General features: G+C 38.3%; 1 protein-coding gene across 1 annotated transcript in view; it reads right to left on the bottom strand.

Moving 5' to 3' along the window:
- Positions 1–1,144: 1,144 nt before the first annotated feature.
- IL13RA1 (interleukin 13 receptor subunit alpha 1) overlaps positions 1,145–18,680 on the bottom strand; it is a 71,194-nt gene continuing 53,658 nt past the window's right edge. Inside the window, exon 6 of the mRNA XM_032756253.2 lies at positions 1,145–3,927. Within this exon, the coding sequence (XP_032612144.1) occupies positions 3,835–3,927 (93 nt within the window). The 3' untranslated portion in view covers positions 1,145–3,834. The remainder of the gene's footprint in view (positions 3,928–18,680) is intronic.

Here is an 18,680-nt window from a genome sequence, read left to right as displayed (position 1 = left end):
ATGTTTGTGGCTACAGGAATTTGTTTTCCATAGATCTCATACAAATTTACGACCTCAAGGGGGTTCTCAATTTTAAATATTTTCTGTTATAATACTCAGTGTTGATGTGTTAAGAATCAGAAAAGAGGTTTCTTATTTTAAAAATAACAACAAGAACAACAACAAAACAGCTATACTTACCTAGAAACGGATTTTCAGAATCTTCCTGGATAATTCCAGATAAAGAAATAACTTGACCAAGATCAGCACCCTCACTGTTACCCTAGGGTTTGGATTCTATAAAGATTCAGGGTAATTAGCAAATGGTGATCTGGCTGAAGACACACTCCTTGAGCTTAACACAAATGAGGGGAAGAAAACTTCCATGACATTAAAACCATTTTGCTGTAGTCATAGAAAATATGAAACTATATCACCTGCTTTTAAAAGGACAGCTATTGAAAACTGATTTTTTTTTTTGAGACGGAGTCTCGCTCTGTTGCCCAGGCTGAAGTGCAGTGGCGCAATCTCGGCTCACTGCAAGCTCCGCCTCCCGGGTTCACGCCATTCTCCTGCCTCAGCCTCCCGAGTAGCTGAGACCACAGTCACCCGCCACTACGCCCAGCTAATTTTTTTGTGTTTTTAGTAGAGATGGGGTTTCACCGTGTTAGCCAGGATGGTCTGGATCTCCTGACCTCGTGATCAGCCCACTTCGGCCTTCCAAAGTGCTGGGATTACAGGCGTGAGCCACTGCACCCGGTCGAAAACTGACTTTCTTAGTCTGTAGTCTAACCTGCTAATATATTCCCTTGTGACTAGACGTCACACCTCATGTATATAATTAATCATATTGCATTCCACTTTAGCTTAATATTAGAAAGGACCAACCCTCCATTTCCATTAATTATCATAACTACAATTTATTGAATACTTAAGTCCCTTCAGGTGCTGCTTACAAAGGCTAAATATTAAACTAAGTGTATTCATGCCCTTATCAGAAAACATAGGCACACCAGAACATCCAGAACATCAAAGAAGCTCATGATGAATGATTATAAGATAAAATACCTGGCTTGGAATTTTTTCATAATGTTTCTTCTTTTAACTCCAATTTTCTCTACCTCCCACCATTTCCCCAAAATAAGACCAAAGGAAAACATTTGGGTGACATACAAAAAGACAATATTTATTTTACTCAAGCTTTCCTATAAGAAGTTAAACAGAAACAATCCCTGGTTGAAGACTACCAAAAATGTTAACATTGTTTCACATATCCCTTCAGTGCCCAGATGAAGGAAAAACTTAACTGAATGAAAGAATAAGAATTACAATCCTGACAGTGGGTTTGCTTAGGTATGTTAGGAAAAAATCCACATAGGCTAGACCTAAAATAGTAAATGAGCCTACTAGTTTCCCACAGGGGATGAGAAATCCACTGATACAGACACCTCCAAGAGCTCCCAAGACCTAGGGATCACTTTTTAGTGACTGTAAAACCACCACAGGTATTCCCATAACTTCCTTTTCCCTCAGCTATTTTACTGCTAAAAGAAGAGGATGGGAACAAAAGATCACTTCCCCACTCCCAGACTGCATGACTGTCAGCATCAATGTTTGTTGGGAATTTCACAGCATCCTCTTCATGGCCATCTAAATAGGGTAACAGTAAAAATGGCAGGGGGAGGCATGGGTTTTGCTTCCCAGAATTATAAAATACCTGGAAAGGGATTAATCTCATTCCTATACAGGAAAACCAAATATTCTTTCTAGAGAACAGCAGAACAAAGTAGAACATCTACTATGGCTGTCTCTCAGCCTCAATCTGACTTCAAGAATAAAAGCACAAGGAGGAAACAACTTTACATCTGCCATTGTCATGAACCCCAGCTTCCTCAGAGAAGCCAGGGCACCATGCTTCTACACAGCCATGGAAGCAGGTTGCCACTTGTACCCAAACCTGTAGAGAGTGAGGGTTTCTTATCTCCCCTCCCCTAGGAGCAGGAATTGAAAGTAGCATCATTGTATTAATATGATTGGTAAATGTTTGAACAACTTGGAAATAAAGTTCTCAAGTTCCTACCAGTAATATGAGTCTGTGTGTGAGGAGAAAAATGGGGTGGGGGAAATGCCTCTCATTTCCCATACTTCTTTAAATTTGGGGGAAGTAACAGTAGAGGGGATATATACGGATATGTTGTGTGGATAGGTGAGAATGGAACCCAATATATGCCCCCCAAAAGCATAAACAGAGCCTTGGCTGGCAGGCTACCGATGTAAGACACAAAAGCTATTTAATTAATCATTTATGGCAGAGAAAAGAGGAATCCTGGACCCACCTTGTAAAGAAAGAGAAATAGGTTCAACTATTCTTTTTTTCTCAAGCAAATAGCAATGTTCTAAGTGAAGATACTACCTCATCTCTGTTTAGAAAATGCACAAATATCAATGCTGAAAACCCTCACATGGAAGTTACAAAATATGCAAGAATTAGTCATTGTTTCTCAGACTACTCACACTTAACCTGAGATGCTAATTATCCTCTGCTCCTCCAGGTCTCCTGAGCAGATTTACATCCTAATTTCCAATGAAAGTCAAAAGGCTACAAGGAAGGGAAGGAGGGAGAATGCAAAAGGGGAAATCAGTGTTGGAGTTGTGGAGTTAAAAGGTCTGAAAAATGAGTGGTGGAGATTAAAAAAAAAAAAAGTGGCAAGAACTGAGGAGTCTCAAATAGACTGTAAACCCCTGGAAGGGGTCTGTGCTTCACAGCCAGGGGCCTAGCACAAGCCAAAGACATAGTAAATGCTACTTGAATAGCAAAGGTGAAGAAAATACATTGTTAGGGACTTCATGGTTGAAACTCTAATACCCAAGGAGTCATTCTACCTCCACTGCCCCTAACAGCCTACAGTGGCTTTGAAAGGTCTTGGCAAAGAAGCTGCCTCTGGTTTTTCTGTAGTTGTCATCATCATGGCCAACACTGATTTCTGGGGCTTTCAAAGCAGAGGAAAATGCTGTCGAATGAAATGATGACTCCAGAATATTAAGAGGTTTTGTTTGTTTGTTTTTTAGACAGTCTTTCTCTGTCACCCAGGCTGGAGTGCAGTGGCATGATCTCTGCTCACTGCAACCTCCACCTCCCAGGTTCAAACAATTCACCTGCCTCAGCCTCCCAAGTAGCTGGGATTACAGGCACGCGCCACCACACCCAGTTAAATTTTGTAGTTTTAGTAGAGACGAGGTTTCACCATTTTGGCCAGGCTGGTCTCGAACTCCTGACCTCAAGTGATCCACCTGCCTCGGACTCCCAAAGTGCTGGGATTACAGGCGTGAGCCACTGGACCCAGCCCAGACTGTTAAAAGAGTTTTAATAGCCACAAACATGGTTCAATGGGATCCCAAACAATACATATCAGATTTTATCCATTTTGTTTGCTACATGTTCTTTGTGACTCAAGTTTGACATTAGCATTTGCACCCCAAATGAGTTCCCCTACAAATAAAATTTGTTCATGTTGACACAAAGAACACAAGGCAAGTATAGATCCCTCAGGAAGTTGTCACAACTCTTGATAAGATTAACTCCACTGCTATCATCACTTTTTGCTTTGTCCCCTAGTTTGAAGCCTGCTGGCTTTTATAATTCAATGAGAATGACTCCACACTCTTCTCCAAAGCGCCCATTATTTTTAGTTTTTCGGTGCGCGACTCAACATAAAGACCTGTAGCTCTTATGAGCTGCCTGTTTTTAAATGGTGCAGTAGTTTCAGTTTCCATTTAATAAGTCCCCAGATAACAAACGGAGAATGGGAAGAATCTTCTCAAGGTCACAATGAAGGTAAAGATAAATTATCTCCATCACTGAGAGGCTTTCTTCAGGTTTTCTATCAGCACTACAGAGTCAGTTTCCTCCTTGGTTTGCTTCTCACAGATGTCGTACTTCTTCCAGTGCTAGAAGGGAGGAAAAAAAACACATACACAATGACATTTCTAAACAGTGTTCTTTCCCTGAGTACTCAGTGCCAACGCTTATTTTTAGGTTTGTGTGGATGGAACCGTAGGGGTATGAGTTCCTGTTTTTTTTTTTTGTTTTTTTTTTGACCTAAGAATCTTTATCTATCTGAATGATTAATGAAACAGAACAATCAGGAATTAACATTAAATGGAGGTGGGAATCATGAGATAGTTACATGATGTACAATGACTGTCTCCAGAAATAAATTTGGACATTTCCAACATTGGAAATAAAATCTGTTAAGAAGAATAAAAAGATGTCATGCCCTTCTTACTCCAACTGTTTTGCTGAGACCTTTATTACCTTTATTTTCTTAATGCTCATTGCTCCAGAGACATAATCGGTTCAAAAAGTCAAGTAGCATCGAGATGAATGGTAAAACATAAGATGTTCCTAAAGTCTTACTGCAACTGAAATTGCTGAAAGACCCTATATTAAGAGCTTCATCTAACATCATTTGCTAGAACAGGAAATTACACATAAAGTACACTTATCTTGAACCCAATTCAAGCATGTCTCTTATGGTAAAAGCCAATATCCTGGTGCTTGCCTTTTTTTACTTTTACTTGTAAATCAGAGGAAAGGGTGAAACATGAGCTCGGTCCTCTCATCTGTAAAATAAAGTTGTTATACTAAACCAGGGGTCAGCAAACTATGGTCCACAGGTCAAATCTGGCTGAATGCTGGTCTTTGTTTCATATTGCCTTCACCTGCATTCATGTTATAATGGCAGAGTTGAATTGTGACAGAGACTGAATGGCTTGCAAAAAAAAAAATCATTTACTATCTGGCCCTTTACAGGAAAAAGTCTGCCAAACCCTGCATTAGATTATGTCTAAGCTCGTTTTCTGCACAGTTGTTCTTAGGAAAAGAAATGGAAAGAAGAAAAACAGAAACAAGAGCTGCCACAGGTTGTGCAATTGAAGATGGACTGGGCAAGTTAAGGGATGAGGGGATGAGTTGGGAAACACTGCTCAAAATATGCAAATTATTCTAAACAAATTATATAATCCTGACACACCTACTAGAATGGCTAAAATTAAAAATACCAACAATTCCAAGTGCTCATAAGAACGCAGAGAAACTACATCTCCATATATTGTTGGTAAAAATAAGATAGTGCAGTCATTACGGAAAACAGTCTGACACTTGGTTATAAAATAACACATACACTTACCACATGACCCAGAAATCCCACTCCCAGGTATTTACCCAAGAGAAATGAAAACATGTCACACAAAGACTTCTACATGAATGTTTATAGCATTTTCACTAATAATAGATTAAAAACTAGATACAACTGTGATGTCCTTGAACAAGTGAACGGTTAAACTGTGGTACAATCATATTATAGAATACTGCTCAGCAATAAAAGGAAATGAACTACTGACACACACCACAATGTGGATGTCTCTTAAACGCATTATGCTGAGTAAAAGAAGCCAAACTCAAAAACATATGTAACAAACCTGCACATTGTGCACATGTACCCTAAAACCCTAAAGTATAATAAAATAAAAATAAAAATAAAAATAAAAATAAATTATCATTTAAAAAAAAAAAAAGAAGAAAACAAAACAAACAAAACAAAAAAAAGCTATGTACTGTGTGATTTCATTTATAGGACATCTTGTAAGACTTTAGGGACAGAAAATTGATCAGCGTTTGCAAGGATCTACGATTAACAGAGGGGGTTGACTGTAAAGGACCACAAGATAACTTTTAGGAGATGATGGAAATATTCTATATTTTTATTGGAGCAGTGGTTACAAAATTGCATATATTTGCTAACATTCTTCTAACTGAACACTCAAAAAAGAGTATATTTTATTGTAAATTACACCTCAAACTTGATTTTAAAACGTGACATGTACAGATTTCTAATAAAAACAATTTGAAAAATATTACATAACCTTGAAAAAATGGCTTATTTAATAAATGACACTAAGACAACTGGGTAATATAAGCATTTGAAAACAATGCTAAACCCTACCTCATAGCCTACATGAATAAATCCCTGATGGATTAAAGATCTCAATGTAAACAAAAAATCAAATAAGTACTAGAAAAATATGTAGAGGAACAACTATATAAATCTAAGGTGGAAAGGGCTCTTTACACCTAAAAATACAGGAAGATTTGACTGCATTAAAAAGGAAAAACCTTTTGTACATCATTAATCACCCTAAATACAATACAAAGGAAAACATGGATAAGAAGCCAAAGGGTTAATATCTAATATGTAAAGAGCTTTACAAACCACCAAAAGATGAATACAACAAGGAAAAATGGACGTGGAACAAGAATTTCACAAAAGAATTAATTCAAGCCAATGAACTTGGGAAAAAGTACAAAACCTGACTGTAAAATTAAGATGCTCTTTTCTCATCTATTAACTTGGCAAGAATTTTAAAATTAGGTAATATCATATTGGCAAAAGTATGGTCAAACAACCAGTCGAACATACTGCTGGTAGGTATATGAACTGGCACAACTTAGTTGTAATCTATGCTTCTTACGAAAAAATTTGTTTGCGCATTTTAATACCCCAGTTTCCTTAACACAAAGGAATCATACTCTCCATATGTAACCTGGGTGTTTCACCTAACAGTGTATGTTATATTTTTATACATCAGTAAAAGTGATCTACCTCATTTTAACCTCTACATAATATTTCATTGTATGAATGCACCATAACTTATTTAGCCAGTTTCCTTAATGGGAATTTAATTTGTACAACCTTTCTGGATGACAATTTGTCAATACAGGTAGAGTATCCCTTATGCAAAATGCTTGGGACCAGAAGTGTTTCAGCTTTTGGAATATTTGTACTATATACTTACCAGCTAAGCATCACTAATGCAAAAATCTGAAATTCAAAATGTTGCAATGAACATTTCCTTTGAACATCACGTTAGAAAGTTTCAGATTTGGGAGCATTTCAGATTTTAGATTTTCAGATTAGGAATACTCAGTCTGTATCAGTCAAAGAGTTTAAAATATATATACCCTCCCCCTTGATCATGCAATTTGGCTTGTAACAATTTATCCTAAGACAGTAATAAAATATTAATACATATGCTTATACTTAGCTGTGAAGTGATGCCTATATAATGAAATTTAGGATTCATCCAAATGCCAATAGGAATTTTGTTAAGTACATTATAATATGTGCACACAATGGAATATTATTTAGCCACTAAAAGCTATATTATAGGGGACCAGGGTTGACTAACTTTTCCTGAAAATGGCTAGATAAGAAGTATTTTCAACTTCGGGGGCCATACAGTCTCTGTGCCTATAACACAGCTCTGCTGTTGTAGCATGAAAGCAGCCACAGGCAATATATAAATGAATGGGCCTGGCCAATGAAACTGTATGACACTGAAATCTTAATTTCATGTGCCATGAAATAGTATTCTTACATTTTTTTCCCAACTATTTAAAAGCACAAAAACTATTCTTAGGTTAAACACTGTACAAAAACAAGTGGCAGGCAGAATTTGCCCCTTGGTCTATAGTTTGCAGAAAAATTCTGTGAAGAAGATGGTGGTAGCAGCATCGTTTTTGAATCTTCCCAAATATCACCATAAAAAAACACAAGTCGGAAATATAAATAGGAAAGTGTTGCGCAAAGTCAGGGACCCTGAACGGAGGGACCTGCTGAAGTCATGACAGAAGAATATAAATTGTGAAGATTTCATGGACATTTGTTAGCTCTCCAAATTAATACTTTTATAATTTCTTACACCTGTCTTTACTGCAATCTCTGAACATAAATTGTGAAGACTTCATAGACATTTATCACTTCCCCAATCAATACTCTTATAATTTCCTATGCCTATCTTTACTTTAATCTCTTAATCCCATCATCTTCATAAGCTGAGGATGTATGTCGCCTCAGGCCCCTGTGATGATTGCATTAACTGCACAAATTGTTCATAAAGCATGTGTGTTTGAACAATATGAAATCTGGGCACCTTGAAAAAAGAACAGGATAACAGCAATGTTCAGGGAACAAGGGAGATGACCATTAGGTCTGACTGCCTGGGAGCCGGGCAGGACAGAGTCATATTTCTCTTATTGCCGAAAACAGGTAAGAGAAATATCGCTGAATTATTTCCCCAGTAAGGAATATTAACAATTAACATCCCTGGGAAAAGAATGCATTCCCAGGAGGAGGCTTCTAAAATGGCTGCTCTAGGAGTGTCTGCCTTATGCAGTCATAGATAGGGATGAAACACGCCCTAGTCTCCTGCAGCGCTCCCAGGCTTATTAGGATTAGGAAATTCCTGCCTAGTAAATTTTAGTCAGAATGGTTGTCTGCTCTCAAACCCTGTTTCCTGATGTTTATCAATGACAATGCGTGCACAGTGGGACCAGGAACCTCATTAGTAATTCTAGTTTCACCCTGGCCTTGTGACCTTGCCCTGCCCATTTGCCTTGTGATATTTTGTTGCCCTTGAAGCATGCGATCTCTGTGACCCACACCCTATTTGTACACTCCCTCCCCTTTGAAAATTGCTAATAAAAACTTGCTGGTTTTATGGCTCAGGGGTCATCACAGAACCTGCCGACATGTGATGTCTCCCCCGGACATCCAGCTTTAAAGTTTCTCTCTTTTGTACTCTTTCCCTTTATCTATCAGACCGGCCGACACTTAGGGAAAATAGAAAAGAACCTACATTGAAATATTGGGGGCTGGTTCCCCCCATAGGAAAGTAAATCCAAAATCTACCAACACAAGACGAAATCTACAACAAAACAAGATGAAAACGTTTCCCCCATGAACCTCAGAGTAAGAGTGAATGCAGACAAATTAGAGATAGTTACAGGACCAAAATGGTATCAGCTGTGGAAGAGTATATAAACGGACTCAACATGGCACCCTATAGATCTGAGAACTGTAAAATAACTCAACTTCAGCAAGCAAATTTATGAACAACTGATAAAGGGAAGGGTTTGCATCTTCAAACAGTGATTGAGTGCAAGGAGTCCATGGTCTAGACTGAAAGCAGCCTGGGCCTCCAGAAACTCAAAACTAATCCTTAATCCCTTCCAGGGCAAAGCTGCACTCTGAGGAGAAACTGGTGAGACTGGATTACAAATTGGCCAGGACAGGGACAAGAGAGACAAAAAAGAAAGCCTAGATCAAAGCAGAAAAGGTAGACAGAAAGGGCCAGGAGATTTCAGAATGTAATTCACTAGAGGATGGAGCTCTATAGCTATAAAATTAGGGGAAAAAAAACTTGTCACAATCAAGTCTCCTTCTAAAAGTTCAGGAAACTGATTTCATACAAAAATGAACAACAGCAGCAAGGCGTGGTTGTTCACGCCTATAATCCCAGCACTTTGGGAGGCCAAGGCAGGAGGATTGCTTGAGCCCAGGAGTTTGAGACCAGCCTGGGCAATATGGTGAAACCCCACCTTTGCAAAAAAAAAATTTTTTTTTTTTTTTGAGATGGAGTCTCACACTGTTGCCCGGGCTGGAGTGCAGTGGCGTGATCTTGGCTCACTGCAACTTCCGCCTCGAGGTTCAAGCGATTCTCCTTGCCTCAGCCTCCCAAGTAGCTGGGATTACAGGCGCCCACCACCAAGCCTGGCTAATTTTTTTGTATTTTTAGTAGAGGCGGGGTTTTGCTAGGTTGGCCAAACTGGTCTTGAACTCCTGACCTTGTGATCCGTCTGCCTCAGCCTCCCAAAGTGACAATTATTTTTAAAATAAAAAATGTTTAAAATTAAAGAATAAAATAAAAATGAGCCACAGAATAATACTCTTACAGAATTAAAACATAACAGAATGATATATCCACAAAAATAGATGAAAACTATAACCTAATATTTCAAAACTAGCTGAAGTATATTTAAAAAGTTACATGATATGAAAAAAAGTAAACAATGTAGAAGAATATATTAAAAGTCAATATAAACAACTCAGAAATTGGATAACAAAACTCACAGAAGAATTAAAAGTAAAAGAAGATCGGGCACAGTGGCTCATGCTTGTAATCCCAGCACTTTGGGAGGTCAAGGTGGGTGGATCACTTGAGGTCAGGGGTTCGAGACCAGCCTGGCCAACATGGTGAAACCCCATCTCTAATAAAAATACAAAATTAGCCAGGTGTGGTGGCATGTGCCTGTAATCCCAGCTACTTGGGAGGCTGAGGCAGGAGAATCACTTGAACCTGGGAGGCGGAGTTTGCAGTGAGCCAAGATCACACCACTGTACTCCAGCCTGGGCGATGGAGACTCCATCTCAAAAAATAAAACAAAAGAAAAGTAAAAGAAAATAATCATTTCAAAATTGAAGACTAAGCTAGAAGAAACACAGGGCAAATAAACACAACATATCATCAGATAAGATCTTAAATAGATTAAAAAGTAGGATTTTTTAACAAAAATGAAATGAAGGTGGATGAAAATTATTCAAGAGGATGTGAAAGGGCTGGAAGGGCTGGGTGCAGTGGCTCGCACCTATAATTCCTGAACTCTGGAAGTTCCAGGTTGGGGAATAACTTGAAGCCAGTAGTTCAAGACCAGACTGGGCAACACAGCAAGACTGTGTCTCTAAAAAAAATTTAAAAATTAGCCAGCCATGGTGGCACATGCCTGTCCCAGCTATTCAGGAGGCTGAGTTGGGAGGATCACTTGAGCCCAGAAGTTGGAGGCTGCAATGAGCTATCATGGTGCCACCATACTCCAGCCCAGGCAACAGAGCAAGATCCTGTGCCAAAACAAAAAAGAAGATGTGAAAGGTCAAAGAAAACATGGGAACAGAACAACTAAAATCTGTAAGTGAAGAAACTTTTACTAAAATTAAAAAAAAATAGATCTAAAATTACATACTGAGAAAGCACACCATATACCGCAAAAAATCACAACGCCAACACATATTCTGGTAAAATTATTGGACTTTGAAGAAAAAATCCTTTGACAACCAGCCAAAAAGACCAAGTGTTTTAATACAGGAGGAAAATTATATCGTCTGCTGACTCTGACAAAAACATATTATGCCAGAAGAAAATGGATGACACATTTAAGATACGCAAGGCAGGACCTATGAGCCGTGGATTTTATATCTTGCCAAAATGACTTTCAATGATAAATGTAGTGAATTCCATCAATTTGTAAATAATTCAGGAAATGCTGGTCCCATGAATCCTTCCTGAGAAAACTTTTGAGCTTCAAACAACCCAAATGACTGGAGCAATGTTGACATAAAAAATGGTAGTGAGCATCAAGCGTATCTCCACACATTGAAGTAAGACTAAATGAGGGCTCTATATGAGGACACAATGGAGATGTTCAACAACTTTAAAAATGGGGAGCAAATGAGGAGAGCACATGGAAAAATATCTTTTCAATCATCATTAAAAATTATTTTATATCAAAAGTTCAGAAATTCCTTTAATTCTCATTTGTTACATTCAAATATAATTCAATATGACAGTGTTATTAAGACACATAGTAAAGGTTCCATAAGTATGAACTATTATTATTGTGGTTGCTATTACTCCATTTATCACTAAAGGTATTTCAGTTTCCCTATGTTGTTCACATATCATTAAAGATAGTTATATCTGGGTGACAGGATTAAGAGTGATTTTGTCTATCTCTCTTGACTATCTGTAGTTCTAACTTGTCTATACTAAATGCATATTGCTTTTAAAAGAATATATATATACGTATATATATATATTTTTGAGACAGACTCTCATTCTTGTTGCCTAGGCTGGAGTGCAGTGGCTCAATCTCGGCTCATTGCAACCTCCGCCTCCCAGGCTCAAGCGATTCTCCTGCCTCAGCCTCCCAAGTAGGTGGGATTACAGGCATGCATCACCATGCCTGGCTAATTTTGTATTTTTAGTAGACAGGGTTTCAACCATGTTGGCCAGGTTGGTCTTGAACTCCTGACCTCAGGTGATCCACTTGCCTCAGCCTCCCAAGTGATCAGAAAAAAAAAAAAGTTTTAATTAAAAAAATGCATGAATGTATAGCGGTGAAGTGTGTGTGTGTGTGTGTGTGTATATAATATGGATTTTTCACAAATAAAAACTGTATAACTATTAAAAATGCACCCTGAAAATTACAATTTTGTTTCTGGTCATTAGACCCAACACTTGGCTGTGTTGGACAAGAAAAAAGCAATTTGTTTTAATGAGGTGAACACTAAAACAGAAAGGGCTTCTCAGAATACATTAATCTTTCTGATTGCCTTTTTTCATCCCCAAAATTTGAATTACTCTCATTTCCACCCTTTATCAACACAGTGGCCTTTTCCTGAGTACTGCTTCTATGAATATGTCCATGTAAGGTAAAAGAAATAAATGCAATGGCTCTTTCCTATTATTCAATTCTGTGAATTATATGCCTGTCTAATTTTAAAACCACTTGTAGAAAAAAATAAATAAATCCACACAATTACCAGTCCAAAATTCAATCCTTACTGCCAATTTTAAAAACAAAGTAATCAACAACAGAGTAATGGCCAAAGATGAAAAACATCATAGATGAAGAAAATCAGTGTTTACGGGGCTTACACAACTGGCTTTTAGTTGGTAATTATCTGAGCCTAGAAAAACGGCATGTTATGTAGGTTTTTATAATTTAAAGGCATAAATTTGGTAGTACAATGAAAGATCAAGTCTCAATTTAAGATTACTTTCAAGATTTGGATAAGATATTTTCCAGAGTGGAGTGTCTATAGAAGTGAAGTGAACTTGATGTACCTTAGCCCCATGCAAAAGCACTGGCCTTTGGTATACAAGTCTACCTATTTCATGCCCCAGTCCCTCTTCAGATTAACATTCAAAACAGAAAGTTATACAAAATGAATTGTAGATCTCCACACCTTAAAATCATTGCAACTTGAAAAAGAACAAGCTGAGGCTCGGCATGGTAGCTCATGCCTGTAATCCCAGTACTTTGGGAGGCCAAGGTAGGCAGATCATTTGAGCCTAGGAGTTTGAGACTAGCCTGGGCAACATGGCAAAACCCCACCTCTACCAAAAAAAAAAATTAGCTGGGCGTGGTGGTACACACCTGTATTCCCAGCTACTTGGGAGGCTGAGGTTGGAAGATCGCCTCAGCCCAGGAGGCTGAGGCTGCAGTGAACCATGTTCACACCACTGTACTCCAGCCTGGGCAACACAGTGAGACCCTGTCTCAAAAAAAAAAAAAAACAAGTTGAATGTGGTGGTATGGAGAGGAACAACTTGGTACTATGAGGTGTCTATTAATCCAACTCCTCACCTTAAAACGGATAAAGGGAAATGATTAAATATGCATCTTGCCTTTTTAGTAGGAGCTGAATTTCAGAACAACTAAAGAGCTTAGTTGATGACTGAAAGCAGCGCTTTATAGATACCTGTCAGCTAATAAGTGTAGAAATGGGCCAGGCACGGTGGCTCATGCCTGTAGTCCCAGCACTTTGGGAGGCTGAGGCAGGAGGATCACTTGAGCCTAGAAATTCGAGACTAGCCTGGGCAACATAGTGAGACCTTGTCTCTACAAAAGAAATTTAAAAATTAGCTGAGTGTGGTGACACGTGACTATAGTCCCAGCTATTCAGGAGGCTGAGGCAGGAAAACTGCTTGAGCTCCGGAGGTCGAGGCTACAGTGAGCAGAGGTTGCATCACTGCCCTCCAGCCTCGGTGACAGAGCAAGATCCTGTCTCAAAAGAAAAAAAAAAAAGAAAAGTAAATGTAGAAATGATAGAAAGAGGAAAATTGTAATATTCAACCTAATCCCTAAGGAAATTACTGATTCAAGCAAGGATATCAACTGATGTAAAAAGCATTAGCTGAAGACTTGACAAGGTGCTAGCATAACACTACACAGATTATCTGTGTTGAAGCAATGGGGGAAATAAGTGCAGATGGCAGGAGGGGACACGCTGTTCTATCACCTTAAATATAGTGGTCAATCTCAACCACTGTCTTAGTGGTCAGTGGTGAGATGACTGGATAATATCTGCCTCCTGACAATTTGGGCAGTTGGAAATACTTGAATATGGACTGAGTATTAGATGAAATTAAGGAATTAATAATTTTTAAAGTACAGTAATGCTATTTTGGCTATGTAGGAAAGCATTCTTAGCTTTTAAAGATAAATACTGAGGCTGGGCGTGGTGGCTCACGCCCGTAATCCCAGCACTTTGGGAGGCCAAGGCGGGCAGATCACCTGAGGTCAGGAGTTCGAGACCAGCCTGGCCAACATGGCAAAACCCCATTTCTACTAAAATTACAAAAATTAGCCAGGCATGGTGGCACCACCTGTAGTCCCAGCTACTCGGGAGGCTGAGGCAGGAGAATCACTTGAACCTGGGAGGCGAAGTTTGCAGTGAGCCGAGATCGTGCCACTGCACTCCAGCCTGAGTGATAGAGTGAGACTCCATCTCAAAAAGGAAAAAAAAAAGATACACACTGAAGTAAAAAATAACAATCAGCAGTATTTGGATGTTATCCCCATGTTTAAAAAGCTCCTTTCTGATCAAGAATATAAAAATGGCACAATGCTGAAAATAAGAATTGGTTTCCAAGAAGCAGGGGGAGAATATATTTTTTTATGGATAAAAGAAATGCAGATAGAGAGGAGAAGCAATTCCCTCTGCAACTCCCCTTACCTCCCCTCAATATGGCCAGAAGCCCAATTAGTCACAAGGAAAAGGCAAAGAGCAAAGCAACAGAAAGAAATGCTGTTGGCCAAAATATTACTACAGTAATGAACAAAACATCATCAAAACACGAGTAACTTTAAGGAAAACTATACTGAAGATTTAACTTATTTATGGCCATAACTAAATAAGTTTTTATAAGAACAACTATTAATGGTGCAGTAGGGAAGAAGTGAGTGTTTAAAAAAGGACAAACATTATTTATTTGGATTGGAAGTTGGTAACTTTGGGCTATATGGGTTCTAGTCCAGGTTTTGCAGTTGCCTCTCTATGTGACTGACAGAGTTTGGATATATGTCCCTGCCAAATTTCATACTGAATTGTAATCCCCAACGTTGGAAGTGTGGCCTGGTGGAAGTGTTTGGGTCATAGGGGCGGATCCCTCATGGCTTAATGCTGTCATCACAACAGTGAGTTCTCACGAGAGCTGTTTAAAAGTGTATGGTACCTCCTACCCCCTCTTGTTCCCACTCTCACCACGTAAGATGCCTGCTCCCCCTTCACTTTCCATGACTGTAAGCTTCCTGAGATACTCACCAGAAGCAGATGCTGGCACCACAGTTCCTGTGAAGCCTGCAGAACCATGAGCTAATTAAACTTCTTTTATTTATAAATTACTCAGTTTCAGGTATGTCTTTATAGCAATACAAGATTGGCTTAACACAGTGACAGTCCTTGAGAAACTTCTCTGTGGCTCCTAATGTCCCCATCTCTAAAGAGAGGGAGATGAGTGAGAATCTCGAATTTTGAACATTTACAATTAAAGGGAAATAATTAAACATGTCAACATCCACCTCATTAGATGACTTCTAGGGCTATGTTCATTCAATAATTCAATGATGCTAGAAGTAAAAGAGTATGCAGCATATGCAGTTCAATTTGTGAGAACTGATGCCATGTGAAGAAAGCAGATTTTTTTCATTTGGTTAAAAGCAGACATAAAAATTTGTTCTCTTACCCTTCCCCATCTCTGGAATTTTTATTATACTTTTAGTTTTAAAGAACTGATTTTGTTTGATGGTCTGCAATGGACAAAACAAAAATACCTTGTGCTTTTAATGGTCCATACTGTCAGTATATTTGCGTCACCAAATTACAGAATTATCTGACTCATCAGGACAAAAACAACATATTATCCTCTAGACAGCAAATTGAAAAAAGCAATTTTCCCATCTCTGAGAAAGATAATTGATCTGATTTTGCTGTCAATGTTACCATCATTCACTCTATTACTCAGACTTGAAAACTTGAAATTATTTTTTACTCTCCCTACCTCTCATCACCCACACAGACTCACCAAGTCATAATGAGTTGATTTCCTTTAATAATGTCTCTTACGTCAATCTCCTCTGCTACCACCTAAGTTCAAGTTCCTATTATCTCTCAGACCTGGATGACTACAGTATTTTCTTTTTCCCTTAATGACTTGTACAGGGTTTCTTTTATTATAAAAGTAGTACATGCTCACTATAGGCAATCTGGAAATTTTAGAAAGGTAGAGAGAGTAACATCAGTTACCCACAATCCCTTTGCCTAGAAATGATCATTCATTCTGACCCATTTCCTTCCCCTCGTTCTATGTATATATTAATGCATTTTTAATAAAAATTATGATTGTAATATGCTACAAGTTTATGGTAAGTTTCTTACTCCTGTATTTTGAGTATTTTGTTATAACATTAAATGCTTCGAAAACCTAACTTATATTTTTTTAAACTAATTCTCGATTGTTATGTTTCATTGGCTTCTAATTTTTCATGTTAAAAGCAAATGCCGTATTGACCACTCTTGTGCCATTGTTGGATTATTTCCTCAAAATTGGTTCCTAAAAGTATAATCATAGGCTCAAAGATTCCTGTTACATTTTACCAGTTTTCCCTCCAGAAAGGATATCTATCATTTTACAGGCCCATCAGCAGTGCATGAAAAGTGCCATCAATATATACAAGACATGCCAATATCTTCCCATTTAAAGCTATTCATAATACAACCCTAAATCTTTTTATCAGAAATCCCCTATCCCAACCCTCTACTTCTGTCATACAGACGTCTTAGAAGATGGTGAGGTTCTTCAGGACAAGCATTCTGTCTTACAAGAGGCAATGCAGCCTAGTAGAAAGACCAAGAGAAGTCTAGCATAAGACAGCCCTGGGTCAAATTCTACCTTACCACCAACTAGCTGTGCTACTGCAGCTAAATTGCTTAACCTCATTGGGGCTCCATTTCCTCATCTGTAAAACAATACCAACAGCATCTTCTCCATAGGGTGGTTACGAAGATTCAATAAGGTAATATAGGCAAAGCACTTAATACATTGTCTGACACATAGTAGACTTTCAATAGCTGGTTAAAGTTGTTAGAGTACTTGTACAATTCCCAACCTCCAGCATCTATCACAGCTGGTGAAATGAAGTAAGAGACAGGAGTAAATATCTTTATCACTGATCTTCAAAGTGTGGTCCACAGACTCTCTTAGCAGGACAGGGATCATCTGTGGGCTCCTGTTAAATATGCAGAGTCCTAGAACTCATCCCTGACCTGCCAAATCAGGTCAGGTCAGGGAATTGGAAGTAGGGTCCAGAAATCTGTATTTCTTATAAGCACTCCAGTTGATTGTGAGTCAACTAAAGTTGGAGAACCATAGCTATCATACTCGCTCCAGATACGGCATACAATTTCCTCATCAGGTACCTAACTTCTGGGTCTACATGCCCTGACTCCCAGGATCTGGCAGAGTTATCTACTGTCTGTGAAGATGACCTGGTTAAAAAGTGATCCAAATGAATCCCCTTCTGATAGCATATCTGCCTCTCTGCCTTCCTTCCCTAACCAAATACCATCACTGCCACTGAGAATCACCCATTATTACAATAATTATTTGGGAATTAAAGATAAAAATAAATTATTATCAATAGTAATACTAATCACTAACACTTATTAAGCACTTATAATGTGCCAGGTAGGCTAAGCAGTTTCCATTCAATTAACTGTTGGGTATTAAGTTAATCCACATAACAACACTATGAGGCAGGTGCTATTGTTACCTCCATTTTACTAATGAAAAAATTGAGTCACAGAGAAGCTAAGAAAATTATCCAAGGTCAAAAAGATGGTAAATGACACAGCAGGGATATGAATCCAGACAATCTGACTCCAGAAATCAGGCTATTATCTACTATGCAGTACTACTTCCCTAAATTAACTGCCCTATGCTCGTTATTATTCCTTTAAGATACACACAATGATAATAATATTTATTTAATTTAGTGTCTTTATTATTTCAGTAGAGTGGATGATAAATCCAGCTAAAGTTAGAAGCCTCAAACCCTTTTGTTCCCATAATGTCTTCGGTTTTCTGGCCACAAATTCTAGCATGAGAATCTGCAGGAAACCAACTATAACAGTTGGGGTAGGGCTGCTCCATTTCTGTATCTTTGGAGTCTAGCCTTCCAAGAAACAACATGAACACAATGCATCTCAATTGCTTACCCTATGTTTATATTTCCCCACATCAAGTTTTTAAAATTATCCAAGAGTCAGAAGGCCTGCTCATTAGGTTAGCTTCATAAAGGAGGCCCTTCCTCCTGCATGTTTTGATAAAATATGTCCCCTAACCAGAGAGAGAATGGAGCCCAGTTATATAAGATGAGCAAAGTATTCTGAAGACTTCTTAACTGGTATGCTTGGCCTCAGATACTATATTTTAAATCAGCTCTTCTTCAAATTTTTAAAAATAAATTGTACTTTAGAAGAACCAATTTCAAAAGGAAATTCTGATACATGCTACAACATGAATGAACCTTTAAAACATTATGGTAAATGAAATAAGCCAGACACAAAAGGACAAATATTGTATGATTTCACATATAGGAGGTATCTAGAATATTTAATTCATAGAGACAAGAAGTAGAATAGAGGCCACCAGGGGTGGGAGGAATGAGGGGATGGGGAATTATTGTTTAACAACCACAGTTTCTATTTGGGATGATGAAAAATTTCTGGAAAGAGATAGTG

The sequence above is a fragment of the Hylobates moloch genome, unplaced genomic scaffold, assembly GCF_009828535.3.
Source record: "Hylobates moloch isolate HMO894 unplaced genomic scaffold, HMol_V3 SCAFFOLD_7, whole genome shotgun sequence".
Classification (NCBI taxonomy): Eukaryota; Metazoa; Chordata; class Mammalia; order Primates; family Hylobatidae; genus Hylobates; species Hylobates moloch.
Note: the sequence above shows the minus strand (reverse complement) of the source record. Positions and strands in the feature narration are given on the sequence as shown.